The 23,548-nt window shown below is 41.6% G+C and overlaps 1 protein-coding gene across 2 annotated transcripts in view; it reads left to right on the top strand.

Annotated features, from left to right (window-relative positions):
* The first annotated feature begins 1,173 nt into the window (after positions 1 to 1,173).
* Positions 1,174 to 23,548, top strand: part of LOC120536896 (protein shisa-9B-like) — a 196,455-nt gene continuing 174,080 nt past the window's right edge. The window contains exon 1 of one of the 2 annotated variants that reach the window (XM_039765444.1): positions 1,174 to 3,219. In XM_039765444.1, coding sequence (XP_039621378.1) covers positions 2,657 to 3,219 — 563 coding nt within the window. In that variant the 5' untranslated portion in view covers positions 1,174 to 2,656. The remainder of the gene's footprint in view (positions 3,220 to 23,548) is intronic. The other variant, XM_039765443.1, reaches the window with a different exon arrangement.

Genomic DNA, 23,548 nt, shown 5'->3' with positions numbered 1-23,548 from the left:
AGAGTGTCAAGAGTGATTTGTGACATACCAGTATCAGCAAGAGTGAAAGGGAAGGTCTACAGGACGCTAGTGAGACCAGCTATGTTATATGGTTGTAGACTGTGCCACTGACCAGAAAGCAGGAGACAGAGCTGGAGGTGGCAGGATTAAAAATGTTAAGATTTGCATTGGGTGTGACGAGGATGGACAGGATTAGAAATCAGGACATTAGAGGGTCAGCTCAGGTTGGAGACAAAGTCATAGAGGCAAGATGGCATTGGTTTGGGCATGTGCAGAGGAGATATGCCGAGTATATTGGGAGATGGTAGAGATGGAGCTGCCAGGCAAGAAGAAAAGAGGAAGGCCTAAGAGGTGGTTTAAGGAAGTGGTGAGAGAGGACATGCAGGTGATGGGTGTAACAGAACAAGATGATGAGGACAGGAAGAGTTGGAAAAAGATGATCCACTGTGGCAAACCCCTTACGGGAGCAGCCGAAAGAAGAAGAAGAAGGTGACAAGTAGCGACTCCTCGGGTCTAACACTGACACGCATATAATATGGTGTTGTACCTGCTGCAGCAGGCAATCAAAACTCGAAACTGACCTCCAGCAGGGTTTGTATAACTTAGATGGAAATCATCGTATATTTCTTAATAGATGTGCAGTCAGTGGGTGAACACATAGAGGCAGCGAGGTTTTCTCTGTCTACATTTTTAACAGCAGGAGGTCAATCTTCAGGTCTAATAAAGCCAACTGACCCAAATATCATGATTACATCGAAGGATGGACCTCGAACCCCACAGGTTAAAAGCACTCTGGACTTCAGATAACTATCTTTCATGGGTAAAACACAACAAAACTACAATCTGGGCTGCAGGTTGGCATTTACCAGGCAAAGGAACGCAAATGCAACATTGTTTTACAATTAATAGCCACAAGAAAACGTAATTTAAGCACTCCGAGTGCATTCATTTAACAAGATCTGAACGCTGGTGTGGACAGGGCCATAATGTCTAGACGACCTAGCAGGACACTAAGTTAAGTAAACCCGACCTTACCATGCAGTCCTATTAGCTATTAGTATTTCATTAACCTGTTACCATCTGTTCAGCTGTTTACTGTAAGGAGCAGGTTGCGGATTTAAATAAATCAAGTTTCTTGCTGTTACCCCCATGCGGATGGGTCTCTTCTCTGTAGATCTGCTCTTGCACCTTAATTTTTTTAACGGTGTACTTCGATTGGTCCGAGCATTCTCTGAACCTTTCGTATCACTTCAGAATTAATCAGGTAAGAATCAGCCGTGGAGAGAATGAGAAAGGAGTCTTTACAGCCATTATTAATTCTTGCAAAACAAAATGATGAAAAGAAAATCTAAACAGAAGGCAAACAGGATGGTGAAAAAAGGGAAGAGCGACGTGCGAGAGATAATTTAAGAATCCAAGCGAAGAAGAAGCGGGCAGAAAAGACAAAAGTGGCACGGCGTGTTAACGAAAAGGGCAGATGGGAGCGAGCAACAAAGGAGGACGGGATAAAAAACGGATATAAAGTGATGAACAGTAGAAATGGGAGACAAAGAGGGAGTGAGCGAGAAACGGAGAGAGAGAGAGAGTGACAGAGAGAGGCAAAAAGAGGAGGAGAGAAAGACCGAGCCGGCGGGGCGATGCGGGGGACGGAGGGGGGCTGGAGATGATGCTTCCCGGGATTGTGCGCGCAGCTCCGTTCAAGGCACAGTCACTCGCTGAAGAGGAGACGCTCTGGACAGAGGCAGCAACAAAAAGAAAAAGAGACCCCAAAAGAGATCGCAGCACTATCAGCAACTCTAACCGCACCGACCCCTGAGGAGAGTCAGCCCACCCCGGAGCGCACTTCTTCTCACTTGATGAACACTAAGCACGCCTTCTGCACGGGTGGCGTGAAGCGGACCCAGAAATCAACCATCCAAGTCGGGAGGCTGGCACGAGCGCTGCTTGGACCGGGCGCCTTCCCGACGTCTTCTTTGAAAGCGTTCTCTTCACTTTTTGTTTGTTGGCCTTTTGCAACTACCGGCAGGCAGAGAGAGAAGCTGCGCATTTAAGCCTCTTGGATATTCTTTTTTGTTTTTTAAGCTTCGGCTGCGGGCTGTTAAGAGACAGCGGGAACTGAGAGCTCGTCTCGCCGATGACAGTTTTGACACTTGTTAGTTCTTTTTTTCGGTCTTTGGAGGCTTTTTATTTTTATTTGTATTTATTTATTTATTTTTTCTTGAGCTGCGCATTGAAACAAGAAAGCCAAGAGCGCGCACATGCTGTCGTGCGCTTAAACAGCGTGATTGAGAATATTTGCGGTCTTTTGTCAGAGTGGAGACGCTCACTTGATTTGGCGTTTGCTTTTTAGCAGCCACACCCCCTTATCGTTGTTGGAGAAGGTCAATGCGGGCTGAGCAACTGATTCCATTTGCTTTCCATTAAAAGATGCAATTTTCCTAAAACTTTTTACTCCTCAAGAGCGGATCATTTTGGTTGCAATTTACATTATATTAAAAAAAGGACTTAATTTCAATGCATATATTTATGTATGCACGTCAACTTCAATCAGTGACAGATGACTCGACCTCCAGCTTATAAAGTCCATCCAATCAGCCAGTTAACTAACAGCCGCTGAGGAAGCGCTGCACTTCATTCGTCCACATTGTGTTCCTGAATGGCCAGAGAGATGGATTACTTTGTGACCAGCAAGATCTTGAGCTACATCCTGTGGGTCAGCCTCTTCTCTTTATGGACGCTGGTCACTTTAGTGCAGAATTCCAAGAATGCAGAGATGGATCCTGACATACCAGTTAACCAAACACAGGTTCCAACAGAAGCAACCATACCTACCCCAGAAACTGACCTCTTGGACCCACCGATGGGTAGCCGATGCAGAGGCTACTATGATGTTATGGGCCAGTGGGACCCCCCTTTTAACTGTAATGCTGGGATGTATTTATACTGCTGTGGCACATGCGGCTACAGGTTCTGCTGTCAGTTTCGACATGATCGACTGGACCAGACAGCCTGTTCCAACTATGACACTCCAAACTGGGCCAACACGGGCAAACCCCCAGCCCCCATTAACGAAATTCACAATGACCCAGACAGAGACCGGACCAATATGATTGTGTATGTCATCTGCGGGGTGGTGGCAATTATGGTCTTAGTGGGGATTTTCACTAAGCTTGGGTTGGAGAAGTCTCAAGGCCCACAGACTGATATGACCTCTTCAAGGTAGGACTGTCAGCTTCCTCCTCTGTTTTTGGGTGGGGCGTCCTAACTGACTGTGGATTTGATCAAACTGTTTCTTGCTGTGTCTCTGTTTTAGGATGGCTTGCAGTCTTTTTGTTATAAAAGTGGCAATTTCACAGCTCGAATCACTTGAGACAGCTGAATGGAAACTAGTGATGCGTTTGCGTGTTTTGTTTCCGAATTTTCGAATGCAAGGTATCTGAAATTCAAACGAGGCTTAAGGAGAGGACAGATAATATTAAAATGAAATTGATTTAAAATTGAAATAGAAACCACTTACCTTTTGTAGTCAACTGTATATTGTCACTGCATGGTGTGAGTCTGTCGGAAGATGAAGCTTTGTGCTTATTTCTAAAGCCTCAAAGGCGATTTTGTGAAAACCTAAAATGTCACCACCTGTGCAGGGTTTAGAAGTTCTCTTTATAGCTGCATGAATTTCCACCTTCTTATATTCCAAATATCAGCACTGGAGACTCTAAACTGGCTTGGATTGATGACTGGCATCCCGTTCAGAACTGTTCATTGCTTTGTGCCCTGTGCTGCCAGTTTAGACTCTGCAACCCTTTATTGATGAGGACACGATTACACAATGGGTGAATAAATGGAGAATATCTGGCAGCATCGGGCGTAAGGTAGGTAGGGGCCAGTCCATAACAGAGAACACTCGCTGACATCCCACCTCACACCCTCAAGCTGTGCCAGTTTAAAGGGTTCAGTGGGCATGTCACTGAGTGCCCAGAAAAGAACATTTAGACCCAAAGAGAAGGAAAAACACCGTGAAATTCTGGGGAACTAACCACTGCACCATTGTGCTGTCATGAGAAAATGAAAAGACAATTGATGGGTGGAGTGACAATTAAAGGAGAAAACTCAGAATTAAATACAGTGATGTCAATTACGGAGTCAAAATCCAAATGGAGCACCTTTGTTTTTTGTCCCCCTGAAAAATGGATGTTGCATTATTAAGATAGTCGAAAAAAACTCTACCTACTGCAGTGTATGAGTCGCTTTCATTCAAACCAAGATAAGTTTACTGTCCTGCATGTGTACTCGGTGCAATGAAATACTGACTTGCATATAAATTTACAACAGTTACAAAAAATCAATGAGTAAATAAAATAACGTGTATATAGAGCATGTAATATATAATACTGTGTGTGTGTATGTTATATGTGTATGTAATATGTATGTTTACTAGGTCTATGTGTGAATATACATATACTGGGTGTATATATATATATATATATATATATATATATATATATATATAGTCACAAACACGAGACAGAGTCAGATAAAGGTTTGGGGCAGCAACCCGTATAATCTTGGATCCTGGCTGCAAAAGTAATTATCAGCAAATACAGCACTGATGTGCACAAAACCAAGTCCAAAACAGTACTGAGGGACTAGGGGAAAGGTGTAGGTTTTGAAAGGGAAAGACAGAATGTGAGATCAAATGGATCGGGCTCATCGTCTTCAGCCATTGGTTCGAGTCCAGACGTGACATCACAGGGGCCGGGGCCGGCAAGGTCTTCTTCCATAGGCTCGGTCCCGAATGTGACATCAAAAGAGCCAGGTGGGATCTCCTGTGAATGGTCTACAGGAAAGGGAGAAAAAGAGTCAGTGCACTCTGCCACATCCCGGCATGCTTTGGAACTGCCCTTACTCAAGCCCTTTAGCTTGAGTAAGCTATATATTGTGTGTGTGTGTATGTATATATATATATAGATAGATATAGATATAGATATATATATATATATATATATATATATATATATATATATATATATATATATATATAGATAGATAGATAGAGTGTGTATATATACACATAGCGTTGTGAAGAGGGGGGATGAATGCACTCCAAGGTGACACAGTTGCTCCTTCGAAACCCCCTCTTAAATGGTGATACAATGGGAAACAAATAAAGTTGTTTTTTTTTTACCTCCTCTTTGCTCAATCAGCTGCTGTCGTGCACTGTGATCAGCATCTCGTGAGGCACTTTGAACATTTACTTACTCAAGCCCTTTAGCTACATGTGTGACAATATATATATATATATATATATATATATATATATATATATATATATATATATATATATTGTGTGTGTGTGTGTGTATATATACTGTATATGTGTGTGTGTGTGTATATATATATATATATATATATATATATATATATATATAGTGTGTATATATACATAGATGGGCGGCACGGTGGTGTAGTGGGTAGCGCTGCTGCCTCGCAGTTAGGAGACCCGGGTTCTCCTCCTGGGTCCTGCCTGCGTGGAGTTTGCATGTTCTCTCCGGGTGCTCCGGTTTCCTCCCACGGTCCAAAGACATGCAGGTTGGGTGCATTGGCTATTCTAATTTGACCCTAGTGTGTGTTTGATATACCGAGGTCTGGCAGAAAAGTAATGAGACTGATTTTTTATTTACCAAAGTTTTTATTTTTTTCAAACATCAATGTTATCCCCTTCGAAGTAGTTCCCTTGGGCAGCTACACCCCGATGGAGACGACGTTCCCACTGTTGGTAGCAGCGCTGGAAGTCTTCAACCGGTATGGTCTTCAGCACGTCCGTTACACTCTTTTGGATGTTTTCTAAAGTCCTGAAATGACGTCCTTTGAGGACATTTTTCAGTTTAGGAAAAAGGAAAAAGTCACACGGACTGAGGTCAGGTGAATAAGGGGGCTGGGGAACCACAGGAATGCCTTTTGATGTCAAAAATTCTGTTATGGAGAGGGCAGTTTTTCGGCACCATTTTGGCACAGACCTTTCGCATGTGCAAATGTTCAGTCAAAATTTGATGAACGGTAAATCTGTTCAAATTGAATTGTTCACTCAACATTCTTAATGTTAAATGACGGTCTGATCTCACACGAGTGTTCACACGTTCGAAGTTTTCATTGCTTTTCGAAGTTGAAGTCCTCCCTGAACGGTGTTCATCTTCAACGTGTTTTCTGCCTTCCAAAAATTATTTGTGCCAGCGAAAAACTTGAGCTCGGGATAAAGAATATTCCCCATAGGCCTGTTTTAACTTCGTCACACTTGCCGATTCTCCAAGCTTAACACAAAATTTAATGGCACAACATTGCTCCAAATTCCGCTGTTCCATTTTCCTAAATTTTTCTGGAATACCTGGAGTATACCCCCCCCCCCATAAAATATATACACACAGTTCTACAACATTCATCTATAATATATAGGGGTGAGCAAAAGTAGGTTTACAGTTGTTTGTATGGAAAAAGACACGCGGGTTATGATTATTACAATAGCTTTATTAACTTTATTAACTCAAATGAGTGTCACATTGTCACCGTTCTCGTAAGTGCTCAAGTTGCCAGCCTCACGTACGCACAACTGTCACAACCCTCAATGTGTTGGACATGGGTTCAAAGGTTCGGGTACCAGCCTGGTAATTATCCCCTTTCAACAAAATAATGAAGGCAAAATCAAAATGAACAGAAACGATAGTTTGTTATTTTTATCTCTGTTCTTATATATGGCCTCGTCTTGTTGTGCTTTTGAGTCCCTAAATGAACGCCCAACTTTGGTCGAAGGGCTGAATGTATAGGAAACATCCCAAAAAGGGGAGGAGCTTCACTCAGAGGTGTGGGTGTGGTCAGAGGTCATCTGTGGACTGCTTGTCAGAGCTGCAGTTGTTGTTCATAGCAGCGCCCCCTCTAGCCCCAAGCTGGAATTGCTTATCTTGGCAGAGACCTAAGGATGTCCCCTAAGCACTTGTGTGAAACAAAATACAAACACACTACAAAAAATATATATTGAGTGTGTGTGTGTGTGTGTATACTATGGGGTTCCCCCCTGCTCGCTTCGCTCGCCAACCCCCCAACCCCTCCCCCCTGGCCTGCCGTATGTGCCAGCCACTACGCGTCTCTGCTGCTTGCGTTGTGAAGAGGGGGGCTGAATGCACTCCAAGGTGACACGGTTGCTCCTTCGAAACCCCCTCTTAAATGGTGATACAATGGGAAACAAATAAAGTTTTGTTTTTTTTTACCTCCTCTTTGCTCAATCAGGTGCTGCCGTGCACTGTGATCAGCATCTCGCGAGGCGCTTTGAACATTTAAAAGCCTGTGCAGCAGCTGTCCTACTCTTTGTCTTTTATTTCCGGCTCTGGGTGTGGTTAAAACTCTTGGCACAAAGTCTCATCTCGCGGGATGTGATTTTTTGATATTTTTTAGTTTTTATAATTTAAAAATGGAATAAGAATCTGAAAATCTAACAACATCACATTAAAGTCCAATAAATTCTGAAAAGAATGATACCAAACATATATATGTAGATTTTCAAATAAGCCCAATTTAAAGTGTGACAAAAAAGTGACATAAAAATGTCACATAAAATTGTTGCACTTTTAGGCTTAGGATTTTATGTATATAGAGAGAGAGCAGATAGATATACCAGCTGTGTAAGACGGTGCTTTAAAAAGGAACTACTCTGGGCGTCTCTCTCCTAGGAGGATTCGTTTTGTCGATGTGCTCTCCTTGCTTGTGCATTAGTGGTGGGAGGAAAAGTAAAAGGGACACCGTTTTTCCGACATTAGCAGCTAAGCGACTTTGTCTTTCTTCTAAGCTTTTCATTTTGCTGACATGCTGGCCTCACTGGTATTATTAGCAGCTAAACGAGTTTTCTGTTTCCTCGGAAGTGGAGCACTTACTCTGACTCCACCTCTCACTCCCTGGCCGGACAGACAGACACACACACACACACACACACACACGCGTAGACATTTATATACGAGATGATAAAAAGAGAGAGGGCTGCACAGTGCCTTGCAAGAAGGGGACTGGTGCTCAAGTCCTCTGTGTGGCATTTGCATGTTCTCCTCCTGTTCACATGGATTTCTCCAGGTTTGGTGGACTGGCGATGCTAAACTTCCCCTGATGTGTGCGAGTACATCCTGCAATTGGCCATTGCCATGTTCCTGCCTTGTGCTTGGTGCTGGCTGGGATAGGCTCCAGCTTCCTCATGTCCTTGGATGGATATTTATACACACTGCTTATTATATTACAGTATTTGTTTTTCTGATTGACTGTTCATCAACCTTATGACTTGTAGAATTAAACTGTCACTAAATCTGCTGGTGTGAAAGCCACGAGTGGTGTTTTAAGCTTTGCCAGAAGGGAGGGGAGTGAAAAGCAATTGTTCAGGATGGCTGTTTTTCCTTTGTACTTCAGCGAATGTCTTATGTTCCCCAAACAGAAGGCAGCTTGAGTCCCAGTAATATTCTGTGCCATCTTCATCACTCCTCTTTGGTGCGTTGCCTTCATGAGCCAAGCAGGTGCCTTACCAGGATTAGATACAGTGAGGATGGACTCCATTGTGCCCCTGTAGAAGTTTGTAAGGAGAGATGGAGAATTGCGAGCTGTCTTCAGGAATCTGAGGAGATAGAGGCGTTGGTGAGCTGCCTTGGCTGCAGCCAAAATGTGTTGTGCCCACTTCAGTTCATCAGTGATTGTGAATACAAGGAACTTAAAGCTCTCTGCTTTTTCCACAGCTTAATGTAGATGGCAATGTGGTCCTGAAGTCTATCAACCTCTCCTTGTTGCTGCGATTGTTGCTCTTCCACCATTGAGTACAAGCAGTTACATCTCTTCTGTGTAAGCTGTCCCATCATTAATGGTGCTGTCGTCATGGACTGTAGTGATGGAGTTAGAGGTGTGATTGGCTGCAGGGTCAGTGGCGAATACGGAGGACAGAAGCCTGTGGAGCACCAGTTCATTCTTCAGTGTGCATAATCTCATTTAGTGTCAGGGCATAAGCCTAGCCGGGCAACATTGTGGGGGAAAAACGATGATGGAGCGCAGGGCACGGGTACGCAGGCGCACTCGTTTTTGAATAGTAATCGCGGAGAAAGTTCAGGGCACACACTGAAAGACCGTGCCAACTGCACACTGAAAGCGATCGGGCGCTACCCACCCCATTAATAGTTCTACATTACTGATTGTAATATACGCATCAAGACACGAACCCGTCATATGCGGCAGTGATTAAACAAAGAATTGCGTATTTTATGGTCCAAAAGCTTCACAATACGCAATCGTAAAAATCTATAAAGTTTTATCAATCTGCTGAATAAAAAGGTTAGAGAAACGTAAAGCAGCCATTGAATCAATTCCATATCAATTACATTTTAAATGATTGGTACAAGAAATTGGTACAAGAAATAATGGATTGGGCTTTAGTGTCTTTGGCTTTATAAAATAAGTACCAGCGGACTGCGCGACAAAGCCAGGAGGAGCGGCGACATGGAGACGGGTGAGCGCAGGTCAGCGGTCGGAGTCTGCGCGTCCGTAATTAACGATCGCTCGGCGGGTCGCCCACGAATCTCGCGTCCTCCCCGCCTTCAGCCTGCGAGATGACAAATGTGCAAGAGGCGCAAACGGCCGCGTGGAGACAAGCCGAGAAAAACCTGCATCTGTGGCATTAACCGCTCGGTCATTTTGCCAGCAAGTAGGAGGACATGTTTGCTTTAATTAATGCTTATTAGTAACCTTTTAAAAAATCCGCAAATAGGCATCAAGAAGAAACCGAATGCTAAAAGTTCAAAAGTGGCTGCCCGGCAAACCGGAGAACGAAGTGATATTACAAATAACGTCAAGAAATAACATTTTAGGTAAAGCTTTAAAAAAAAAAATGTTTTCAAAATGTGTGCATTGCACACAGCGCTCTCAATATTCAAATTACAAACACAGACTCCTAGGTGGCAGCAGCCAGGGCATGGCTGGCATTTTTATTTATTTTAAGCCCCGACTGAGTTTAAAGAGGTCGTAACAACACTCGACGGATCCATTCTGCAAAATCTGGCCTTGTGTAGTTTATCTCGCGTATTGATCATTCACAGTGAAATTCACCAGTAAAGCATCAAATTCCAAAGAAGCCCTGTTTTATACACAACAAGCCTGTGGTTTTATTTATTTATAAGGTTAAGAAAGCAGATATTTATGTGGTTTTAAATGCTGTCATCTTCATTTTTTCAATTTTTGTGTGTGATTGGATTCCATAACTGCAGTTAACTTCTTGCTGAGCTGGAATTCTGCACAAGCACAGCTTCTTTGTATTTTCCAGTTTACTGTGGTTTCACAGTCACCCATTAATAAACTGCACTCTTAAAATAATGGTTCATTAGATTAGATCAACTTTATTAATCCCATTGGGAAAACTCAAATGCAAACAGCAGCAGAAACATAAAAGACAAGGATATGGACTTGCAGGACAGATGATACAGCCAGTCGATTGATAAGTAAATAAATAAAGTCAGGTGGAAGCATTGAATTGTCTGATAGCAGTGGACAGAAAAGACCCCCAGAGGTGCTTCTTAGTGGTGGAGTGAGCCTGTGACTAAAAACTGCTCCAAGAGTGAGCACCTCCCGGTGGGGTTGGAGGGGATTTTTCATGATGGCATCCAATTTTGCCTCTTTTCCACAAGAACCACCAGTGTGTCCAGGGTTCACTGTGTGATGGCGCAGGCTTTCTTGATAAGTTTGTTCAGGCATTGCACTTCTTTTGAGCTCCGGTTGCTTCCTCAGGAGACTGCAGTGTAGAGAACCACACTGGCTACTATGGACTAGTAGAACATTTCCAGAAGCTTGTTGCACACATCAAAAGACCTGAATCTCCTCAGCAAGTCCAGAAGTGAAAAGCAGGAAGGGTGGAATGGGTGGAGAAGAGTGTCAGGAGAGATTTGTGACAGACGGGTATCAGCAAGAGTGAAAGAGAAGGTCTGCAGGACGGTAGTGAGATCAGCTATGTTATATGGGTTGGAGACGGTGGCACTGAGTAGAAAGCAGGAGACAGAGCTGGAGGTGGCAGAGTTAAAGATGTTAAGATTTGCATTGGGTGTGACGAGGATGGACAGCATTAGAAATGAGGACATTAGAGGGTCAGCTTAAGTTGGGAGACAAAGTCAGAGAGGCGAGATTGTGTTGGTTTGGACATGTGCAGAGGAGAGATGCTGGGTATATTAGGAGAAGGATGTTAAGGATAGAGCTGCCAGGGAAGAGAAAAAGTGGAAGGCCTAAGAGGTGGTTTATGGATGTGGTGAGAGAGGACATGCAGGCAATGGGTGTAACAGAACAAGATGCAGAGGACAGAAAGATATGGAAGAAGATGATTCGCTGTGGCGACCCCTAACGGGAGCAGCCGAATGAAGAAGAAGATTACAAGAGGGTCACACCTAAGCCATTCTACAATGTGAAACGTTTTCACAAACCACAAAACTGCATGTGAAACAAATTTTGGAGTAACTTTGCAAAACCATATGCCAAATTAAAGTCTGCTGTTTCATTCATCAATAGATGTAAGTCTGTTTTTATTTGTGCACTTCACGTTGGTTTAATTTGCTGGTAAACATTACTGTGCATCTAAGGAGTCATCCTGACTTGTTGTGGAAATATGCCGGCACCTCCCAGCACAAACCATTCCATAATTTGCAGCCTTCCACTGATGTTTTTCTCCATGTTTAATCTGAATAACTCTGCAGTGCACTGTGAAGTTCAGTTAAATATAAAAGGTTAATGTTAGATGAATGCCAGACAGATGCAGGCACAGAAGTGGAAGCTCACACAGTGTAGCCCTGTGGCACTGGCGCTTCTACAGACAAATCTGAGCAGCAGAATTTCAGTGTGGCTGGCAATGTGAAGCAGGCTAGAAAGCACATCTGGACAAGCCAACTGGAAAAGAGGCCTGACTGAATTTCCAGATAAAAAATTAATATAAGAGGTTGCATGGGTGTACCCTGTGAATATCAAAAATGAGAACAATGCACTGGACAACAATTGTAATCGTAAAATTCACAAGGCTTTAGATGGCCAGACGACTTTCACAAAGGCACTAAGGCTACACCTGCAATTTTGATTCGAAAACCCAGATTTTTTTTCTTATTTTATACATTTTATTTAAAGGCAGCATTCCTTAGAATCATGTCAAATTTAACAAACCATAATTCAAACCCCGCCCGGGAGAAAGAGAGGAGAGACAACAACAAAGAAACAAGAGTGTCCTTTACCGTAATAGAATAAGCATTTACTGTTTAAGATTTGATCAATTACATCTTGCCATATGTTAAAGTTTTGAACAAATCCTCAAAGTGAGAATTAAATTTTTTTCCCATTTCAAATTGTATGGAACATCAGTTACCCACTGACTTATAAGAGATGGGCTAGGGTTCTTCCAGTTGAGCAAAAGAAGTCCACGTGCTAATAGTGAGGTAAAGGAAATGACAGCTTGTTTGTCCTTCTTTACATTAGGTCGTCTGCAAGTCCACCAAACACAGCTGTTAATGGGTTACGAGTGATTGTGATACCAAGGCTGTCTGATAAGGCAGTCAAGGAAGTTTTGACCAGAATGATGACGTGCACGCCCAAAACATGTGGCCCAGTGAGGCTGGAGCTAGACTGCAATGTTCACAGGTTGAATCTTGGCCTGGAAACATTTCAGACAATTTTAAAATGAGATAAATGTGATTGATAAGAGATTTTAAATTGAATGTGTTGAGTATATGTTGCCAGAGTGTATTCTGTGCATGGCTGCCTTTCCACTTCATTTCAGAGATGTTAAGTGAACGATCCTTACCCCAGTGTATCCTGGCATCTTTAAAAAGAGGAGACTTTAAAATGTTTGTGTGTGTATATATATATACAGTGGTGTGAAAAACTATTTGCCCCCTTCCTGATATCTTATTCTTTTGCATGTTTGTCACACAAAATGTTTCTGATCATCAAACACATTTAACCATTAGTCAAATATAACACAAGTAAACACAAAATGCAGTTTTTAAATGATGGTTTTATTATTTAGGAGAAAAAATCCAAACCTACATGGCCCTGTGTGAAAAAGTAATTGCCCCCTTGTTAAAAATAACCTAACTGTGGTGTATCACACCTGAGTTCAATTTCCGTAGCCACCCCCAGGCCTGATTACTGCCACACCTGTTTCAATTAAGAAATCACTTAAATAGGAGCTGCCTGACACAGAGAAGTAGACCAAAAGCACCTCAAAAGCTAGACATCATGCCAAGATCCAAAGAAACAAATGAGAACAGAAGTAATTGAGATCTATCAGTCTGGTAAAGGTTATAAAGCCATTTCTAAAGCTTTGGGACTCCAGCGAACCACAGTGAGAGCCATTATCCACAAATGGCAAAAACATGGAACAGTGGTGAACCTTCCCAGGAGTGGCCGGCCGACCAAAATTACCCCAAGAGCGCAGAGACGACTCATCTGAGAGGTCACAAAGACCCCAGGACAACGTAAAGAACTGCAGGCCTCACTTGCCTCAATTAAGGTCAGTGTTCACGACTCCACCATAAGAAAGAGACTGGGCAAAAACAGCCTGCATGGCAGATTTCCAAGACGCAAACAACTGTTAAGCAAAAAGAACATTAGGGCTCGTCTCAATTTTGCTAAGAAACATCTCAATGATTGCCAAGACTTTTGGGAAAATACCTTGTGGACTGATGAGACAAAAGTTGAACTTTTGGAAGGCAAATGTCCCGTTACATCTGGCGTAAAAGGAACACAGCATTTCAGAAAAGAACATCATACCAACAGTAAAATATGGTGGTGGTAGTGTGATGGTCTGGGGTTGTTTTGCTGCTTCAGGACCTGGAAGGCTTGCTGTGATAGATGGAACCATGAATTCTACTGTCTACCAAAAATCCTGAAGGAGAATGTCCGGCCATCTGTTCGTCAACTCAAGCTGAAGTGATCTTGGGTGCTGCAACAGGACAATGACCCAAAACACACCAGCAAATCCACCTCTGAATGGCTGAAGAAAACAAAATGAAGACTTTGGAGTGGCCTAGTCAAAGTCCTGACCTGAATCCAATTGAGATGCTATGGCATGACCTTAAAAAGGCGCTTCATGCTAGAAAACCCTCAAATAAAGCTGAATTACAACAATTCTGCAAAGATGAGTGGGCCAAAATTCCTCCAGAGCTGTAAAAGACTCATTGCAAGTTATCAGCAGCTTGATTGCAGTTATTGCTGCTAAGGGTGGCCCAACCAGTTATTAGGTTCAGGGGCAATTACTTTTCACACAGGGCCATGTAGGTTTGGATTTTTTCTCCCTAAATAATAAAACCATCATTTAAAAACTGCATTTTGTGTTTACTTGTGTTATATTTGACTAATGGTTCAATGTGTTTGATGATCAGAAACATTTTGTGTGACAAACATGCAAAAGAATAAGAAATCAGGAAGGGGGCAAATAGTTTTTCACACCACTGTATATATGTATATATATATATATATATATATATATATATATATATATATATATATATATATATATATATATAAACTGCTCAAAAATTAAAGGAACACTTTGAAAACACATCAGATCTCAATGGGAAAAAGAAATCCTCCTGGATATCTATACTGATATAGACTGGGTAATGTGTTAGGAACGAAAGGATGCCACATCGTTTGATGGAAATGAAAATGATCAACCTACAGAGCCCTGAATTCAAAGACGCCCCAAAAATCAGAGTGAAAAATTATGTGGCAGGCTAGTCCATTTTGCCAAAATTTAATTGCAGCAACTCAAAATTGTACGCAGCACTTTGTATGGCCCCTGTGTTCTTGTATACATGCCTGACAACATCGGTGCATGCTTCTAATGCGATGACAGATGGTGTTGTGGGGATCTCCTCCCAGATCTGGACCAGGGCATCACTGAGCTCCTGGACAGTCTGAGGTGCAACCTGGTGGCATTGGATGGACCAAAACATAATGTCCCAGAGGTGTTCTATTGGATTTAGGTCAGGAAAGTGTGGTGGCCAGTCAATGGTATCAATTCCTTCATCCTCCAGGAACTGCCTGCATACTCTCACCACATGAGGCCAGGAATTGTCATGCACCAGGAGCCACTGTACCAGCATAGGGTCTGACAATGGGTCCAAGGATTTCATCCTGATACCTAATGGCAGCCAAGGTGCCTTTGTCAAGCCTGTAGCGGTCTGTGTGACCCTCCATGGATATGCCTCCCCAGACAATCATTAACCCACCACCAAACTGCTCATGCTGAATGATGTTACAGGCAGCATAATGTTCTCCATGGCTTCTCCAGACCCTTTCACTTCTGTCACGTGCTCAGGGTGAACCTGCTCTCATCTGTAAAAGCACAGGGCACCAGTGGTGCATCTGCCAATTCTGGTATTCTATGGCGAATGCCAATCGAGCTGCATGCTGCTGGGCAGTGAGCTCAGGGCCCATTAGAGGACATGGGGCCCTTGGGTCACCCTCATGAAGTCTTTCTGGTTGTTTGGTCAGAGACATTCACACCAGTGGCCTGCTGGAGGTCATTTTGTAGGGCTCTGGCAGTGCTCATCCTGTTCCTCCTTGCCCAAAGGAGCAGATACTGGTCCTGCTGATGGGTTATGGACCTTCTATGGCCCTCTCCAGCTCTCCTAGAGTAACTGCTTGTCTCCTAGAATCTCCTCCATGCCCTTGAGACTGTGCAGGAGACACAGCAAACCTTCTGGCAATGACACGTATTGATGTGCCATCCTGGAGAAGTTGGACTCCCTGTGCAACCTCTGTAGGGTCCAGGTATCGCCTCATGCTACCAGTAGTGACACTGACTGTAGCCAAATGCAAAACTAGTGAAGAAACAGTCAGAAAAGATGAGGAGGGAAAATGTCAGTGGCCTCCACCTGTTAAACCATTCCTGTTTTGGGGTCATCTCATTGTTGCCCCTCTAGTGCATCTGTTGTTAATTTCATTAACACCACAGCAGCTGAAACTGATTAACAACCCCTCTGCTACTTAACTGACCAGATTAATATCCCATAAGTTTCATTGACTTTATGCTATACTCTGATTAAAAGTGTTCCTTTAATTCTTTTGAGTAGTATATATATATATATATATATATATATATATATATATATATATATATATATATATATATATATATATATATATATATATATATATTTTGAGATAGTCTTCAAGACTGATCAGTATTGCTTCCTGAATAGAAATAGGTGGGAGGTGAGGAAAATTGGGCACATTCCTTTTAGCAAAGTTTCTGATTTGAAAGTAGAGGAAAAAATTTGTTGATGGGAAGTTACATTTGAAGCATTAGCTGTTCATAAGATGCAAAGACATTTTCTTTATACAGTTCTCTAAGTATTTTAACCCCGGATGTTTTCCAAACATTAAATGCTGTGTAGGTTTGGGTTAAAAAAAGGTAATTATCATGTAGAGATGCGACAAATAAGAGCTTCTGTCTTAAAGTGCTTCCTTCATTGGTTCCATATTCTGAGTGATTGATGGAGAATTTGATTACTATATTGACGATAATTTATATTTACTATGGCACAAAGTAGAGCATATAAAGAAGTAAAGCAAGATTTTGTTTCTATTGCACACCAGGTTTGTGTATATTTATTACATTTTGTCGACGTTCAGGGGCCTCATGCATAAACAGTGCATACACACAAAAATGTTGCATACTCCTGTTTCTATGCTCAAATTGCGATGTATAAAACCTAAAATTGGCATAAAGCCATGCACATTTTCACACCAACTAAATGCTTGGCGTACGAAAGTTCTCCACTCAGTTTTTCAAACTGGCGGCACCCAGAGTCAAAGCAGTGCTTTTGTTCCAGTGTGGTTTTCCTTTCTTTTTTACATACATATCCCTGACACGGCTTTATCAAATACACTAAAATTAACTGCATATTGTTTATTAGTTTAAGGCATCTGATTGTAATTAACCTGTAACAATGTAATGGTCCACAGAATGGTCAAAATATTCTAAATACCATAGCTGCTTTAGCGTTGTTCCTCTCAAGTATTTGTAGCACTGTATCTGAGTGTGGAATCACAGCTGTACAGCAGCTGATCGGAAAGAGAATTATCGTTATACAGCATCAAGCACACGCTGCCTCAGCCATGCACACAGCCTATTAAACTGTTCGCATATGGCAAACGCCTCGGAGTGTTTCCTGTACTGACCTCGTGGTTCAGAAACAGTTTCATCCTAAGAACTCTAAACGCACTCAATCAGTCCATCAAGTGTACCTTGTAGAACTGTTGGTACTTAAGTACAATCACCTTACTGTAAACGTGTGAGACAGTTATAATACTGCACAACCTGAGCCACTTTATAAAGTGTGTATTTACATATGATGACGATATCATTTTTAAGATGAAATGCAGCAAAACATGTTTATTACATTATACAGAAAAAATCATTTAAATAATCTACACTCACCTAAAGGATTATTAGGAACACCATACTAATACGGTGTTTGACTCCCTTTCGCCTTCAGAACTTCCTTAATTCTACGTGGCATTGATTCAACAAGGTGCTGAAAGCATTCTTTAGAAACGTTGGCCCATATTGATAGGATAGCATCTTGCAGTTGATGGAGATTTGTGGGATGCACATCCAGGGCACGAAGCTCCCGTTCCACCACATCCCAAAGATGCTCTATTGGGTTGAGATCTGGTGACTGTGGGGGCCATTTTAGTACAGTGAACTCATTGTCATGTTCAAGAAACCAATTTGAAATGATTCGAGCTTTGTGACATGGCGCATTATCCTGCTGGAAGTAGCCATCAGAGGATGGGTACATGGTGGTCATGAAGGGATGGACATGGTCAGAAACAATGCTCAGGTAGCCTGTGGCATTTAAACGATGCCCAATTGGCAGTAAGGGGCCTAAAGTGTGCCAAGAAAACATCCCCCACACCATTACACCACCACCACCACCACCAGCCTGCACAGTGGTAACAAGGCATGATGGATCCATGTTCTCATTCTGTTTACGCCAAATTCTGACTCTACCATTTGAATGTCTCAACAGAAATTGAGACTCATCAGACCAGGCAACATTTTTCCAGTCTTCAACTGTCCAATTTTGCTGAGCTCGTGCAAATTGTAGCCTCTTTTTCCTATTTGTAGTGGAGATGAGTGGTACCCGGTGGGGTCTTCTGCTGTTGTAGCCCATCCGCCTCAAGGTTGTGCGTGTTGTGGCTTCACAAATGCTTTGCTGCATACCTCGGTTGTAATAAGTTGTTATTTCAGTCAAAGTTGCTCTTCTATCAGCTTGAATCAGTCGGCCCATTCTCCTCTGACCTCTAGCATCAACAAGGCATTTTCGCTCACAGGACTGCCGCATACTGGATGTTTTTCCCTTTTCACACCATTCTTTGTAAACCCTAGAAATGGTTGTGCGTGAAAATCCCAGTAACTGAGCATATTGTGAAATACTCAGACTGGCCCGTCTGCCACCAACAACCATGCCACGCTCAAAATTGCTTAAATCACCTTTCTTTCCCATTCTGACATTCAGTTTGGAGTTCAGGAGATTGTCTTGACCAGGACCACACCCCTAAATGCATTGAAGCAACTGCCATGTGATTGGTTGATTATATAATTGCATTAATGAGAAATTGAACAGGTGTTCCTAATAATCCTTTAGGTGAGTGTATATTGTTAATAATTAAACATGTGAGGACACGGTAGTTCAGAGCTAGCTAATTCAGGGATTGTTCCTGCCTCATACTGTATTCTTGCTGGGGCTGGCGCGACACTGGAAGGATAGATGGATAGAATAATTAAACATGTACTACAAAGATATTTCAATGTTCCTTAAAAGGTTTAAAGAATTGGCGTTCTAAGCTTACAGATGGCTTAATGTCTACTACAGAGCTGATTGTGTAGCGATTGGTTACTTGGAGAAAGAAAAGGAAGGACAGGAATTGGGGGTTTGTAAGTTTGAGGGAGACAGTACTGCTGCAATAAATTATTTCATTGAAGGTTGTGAATGGCACGGCAAGCATCTTGTGAGAGGTAGGAACAATCTCTGGACAGGGCGCCAGCTCATCACTACCACTGCGCCACCGTGTTCCCATGTTTAATAACATGCTTTAACTCCCATCATCATAAAAATGATATCAAGTATACATCTCAGTATTTTAATTATTCAGAGAGCTTTGATATCACAAATGTAATGCAGTCTGTGTCCATTTAAGAAGTACGTAGTGATTCACACAGACAGAGCACATAGGAGAACACATACAAAACAAAGCATTTAACGTGCTACTTTAGTTACAATGGTATTTGAGAAAGTAGTAAATTAAACAATTTTAAGATGAAGTTTATGATGTTCTACTTTAATGACAAAATAAACTACGTGATTAAAGTGGAAATTTCGAGATTAAGGTTGACATTTCAAGCTTTTTTCTCACTGTGTGCCTATTTTTATTTCTTTTCTCTGTACCCTAGTAAGCTTTCATATGACATTCAGACAGTGGGCTATGACTTGCCTGTTCATGGCGACTTTGATATCTGACAACTTATTTTTTTATTTCAGGCACTGTGTGACTTTGTGAACTTGAGCTATCGAGTTTCTCCGATATATTTCTCCTATATCACTCGATCAACTTCCTTTTGTTATTTATACCACTGTTTAAACCAACAAATAGTACGTATTTCCTTCCCTGCACTTGGTATTCGCTGAAATTCTTCTATTTTCCCCATGCCTTTGCCATTGCCTTTTCACAGAACACATAGCTTAAGTGCTATTTATATTGATTTGCATATTTAAAGAGGCATAATTCTGGGAGGAGTTGGGGAGTGGCAGCAGGTGCGTGCATTACTTTTCACGCTGACCGGGATTTATGGAGCGGAAGAATGTGGAAGTTGGTGTTCGCACTGATTTATGCATCTGGATTTTTTTGTGCGTACACACATTTCTGCTTTTGTCCATACGCCATGTTTTAGTGTGAATTCTACGCACGACTTTATGCATGACGCCCCTGGTCTTTATAGCATGTATACTTTCTGCCTGGTAATAAAATCAAAAGTTAGGTAGTGCCATGCCACCTTCTGTTTTAGATCTTTGTAGAGTCACCCTTTGGGTGCATGGATGCTTTGAATTCCAAATAAACAAGGTTATAATTGAATCTAATTTGTTAAAAAATGATTTGTTAATGTTTATGGGGATTCACTGAAGGAGAAGTAGAAGATTGGGATGGATGTTCATCTTGACAGTATTGATTCTTCCTGCTAATTTAAGATGAAGGGTAGACCATCTGTGCACATCTTGTTTCATTTTTTCCATGCAAATAGTAAAATTTTGTTGAAAAAGATCTTTATACTTGCAATGTTTACCCCTAGGTATTTGAACTGATATGCCAAAATAAATGAGAAGGTGTCTAGTCTAAAATTGTGTGCTAGAGAGTGAACTGGAAGACATAGATTTTTACTCTAATTAATTTTGAGTAATGTTTTGAAAATCTGCAAGTGCATTGAGTATTGCTGGTACAGAAGTTTTGTAAGTCTGATATATACAGTACCAAATATTCTGCATATAGTGATATTCTTTGCTGAAGTCCTCTGGTAATCCCCTTTATCTCTGATTCATTTAGAAAGTGAATGGCCAATGGCTCAATAGTGATCGGGACCATCCTCGTCAGCTACCATGTTCTAGTCTAAAGAAGTTTGAAATAATGTTGTTAATACGAACAGAGGTTTCTGGACTGGGATAGAGTAGTTTGTTCCATGCACGTATGCTTGGGTCAGACCCCAAATTTGTGCAATGTGGTGTAGGAAACAGCCCGGACAAAGACAGGTAGACATCATTGGTTCCAACCCACACATGTTTATTTACAATAATATTTACAAAAGTGAAGCACACAACCCAGTGCCGCAGCACCAATCACCCTTAGTCCAGGCCCTCAACACAATGCCTTAGTCTTCTCCTGACCACCTCCACTCCTCTTCTCCGAGCTCCGTCCTCTTCCGCCTGACTCCAACCATCGAATGGAGGGAGGTGGCCCCTTTTATGCTCACCCAGACGAGCTCCAGGTGCCTTCCGCCGGCCCTCCCAGGTATGGCAGAAGTGCTGGCTGTGCACCCGGGTAAACAGGGGTTAAGCTTCTAAGCTCTGTTCCCGTGGTCCCCAAAGCCACCAGGGCGGTCGCCCCCTCGTAGTCTGGAGGAGGCATAAGCCCTTCTCCGGTCCTTCTGGGCATCCTGGCTGGGTGCCATCTCCAGCCGCTTGCCATAGTGGTTAATAGGTAGTCTCATTCAACCATGCCAAATGCCTTTTCAGCATTCAAAGATAATGAGATCTGTAGTGTGTTAGATTTTATCGGTGAGTAGATTACATTAAACAAACATCAAAGATTAGAAGATAGGTCTCCACCTTTAATAAATCCAGTTTGGTTTTGTGATATTACAGACAGAAGCACTTTCTCAATCTTTCTAGTTAGAACTTTAGAGAGTATCTTAATGTCATTATTCAGAAGTGACATTGGTCTATATGAAGGGTCCCCAATTCTGGTCATGGAGGACCATGGTGGCTGCAGATTTTCATTCTAATCCTTTTCTTAATTAGTGACCTGTTTTTGCAGCTAATTAGCTTCTTTTGAATTAATTTTAATTGACATGCTCTTGAAGACTCAGACCCCTTAATTGTTTCTTTTTCCTTAATTAGCTGCCTAACAATAATGAGATACAAAATAAGCCAAAACGGGACCAGCAAACTGTGACCATCATACAGTATCTGAAAATAAAAAAGATAAAGGTCTTTAGAATGTTGATCTGCTCAGGTCCACAAAACATTTTACCAGTCCTCTTAGAAAAAAGAAAATCAACAATTTTGGAAATGCCTGGTATTATACAATGACAGCAGCAACAAGCCATGGAATTAAAGAATGGGTTTAATTAATTACAAGACTCGGCGCCTAATTAATCAAATGGTGGGAGTGAAATTGGTTGGAGTTTCAGGCCCTGAGTTATTTGGTCTTCTGTTGGCTCACTCACCTCACATTTCATTTCTGTTTGGGTGCCATTTAAGGAATAAAATGAAGAAATTCAGGGGAACAAATCTTAAAAAAATTAGTTAATTACAATTAATTCAAAAGAAGTGAATTAGCAACATAAACAGGTCACTCATTCGGAAAAGGTTTAGTATGAAAACCTGCAGACATTGTGGTCCTCCAGGACCGGAGTTGAGGACCCTGGTCTATATGATGCACATTGTAATAAATCCTTATTCTTCTTTGGAAAGATGGTAATTAATGCTTGTCGAAAAGTTTGAGGTAGAATTTTATTGTGTCTGGCTTCTATAAATGTTGCTAATTATAGTGAAGCTAACTTATTTGAATTTTTTTTAATAAAAATTCCCTGGGTATCTATCAGGGCCTGCTGCTTTCTCACTTTCAAGTGAGTTTATAGCATCTAGTAATTCTGAGAGAGTCAGAGGTTTGTCCAGTTCATCTGCACTGAGAATATCTAGCTGTGGTATTTGTAATTCATCAAAAACTCATCAAATTGTGTCTCATCCTTAAACTGAGTAGAATATAAGGACTTACAGTACTCACTAAACATGGTCAATGATTTTTGGCTCCATCTGTGTTGGTTATTTCTGTTATTGCATTGCGAGCATCCTGCTTGTAGATTTGTTGAGCGAAAATCTTATTAGGCTTCTCTCCGTGTTCATAGTAATGATGTCATGATTTAAAGATGAGCTGTTTCTTTAGTTGTCAGGAGGTTAAATTCTGATTGCAGAACCTGTCTTTTCCTATAAAGTGCCTCATATGGAGACCTGGTATATTCTTGATCTATTCTGGTAATTTCATTGATTAGCTCTGACGTTTTCTTGGTTTCCAATTTATTTTCTGTGGGAAAGATGTGAAATAATCTGTCCTCTTAACAAAACATTCAGAGTTTCCCGGAGTGTTCCTGCAGAGACCTCAGAGGGTGCGTTTGTCTCTAAAAAAAATAATCAATTTGCTCGGAGATGAATTCTGTACAGTTCTCATCTGCTAATGACAGGGGGTTACGACGCCAACCACGAGATGAGTGTGTAGGGCACAGGGTTTCATGCTCCATGATCAGACTGGCGTGGTTGGAGATAACAATAGTGTCATACTAGCAAGAATTGATAGTGGCCAATAAATTATTATCAATTACAAATTATCAATTCTTGAGTAACTGTGATGTACTAGTGAGAAGAAATATGCTGTTGAGTTAGGATTTAAAAATCTCCATTGTTCTGGTAAGTTGTGATCCATTACAAACTGTTTATTTTTGCAGTGTTTGATGTTATTACCACTATAGTTGACCTATCGATATCCAGATTTAAAACACAAAGTCTCCAGCCATTATAATTTTATGAGTGTCCACATTAGGAATAGATGTGAATACATTTATCATCCACATTAGATACATAGATAGTTATGAAAATTACTTTAGGTAGCCATATTTTTCTGAAAATGGCAGCTCAACATCACAATGCGGATGGATGAAAATGGAGAGTTTTGA

This window comes from Polypterus senegalus, chromosome 10 (assembly GCF_016835505.1).
Source record: "Polypterus senegalus isolate Bchr_013 chromosome 10, ASM1683550v1, whole genome shotgun sequence".
Taxonomy (NCBI): domain Eukaryota; kingdom Metazoa; phylum Chordata; class Cladistia; order Polypteriformes; family Polypteridae; genus Polypterus; species Polypterus senegalus.
The sequence above is the reverse complement of the archived record's forward strand: the minus strand, read 5'-3'. Positions and strand labels throughout refer to the sequence as shown.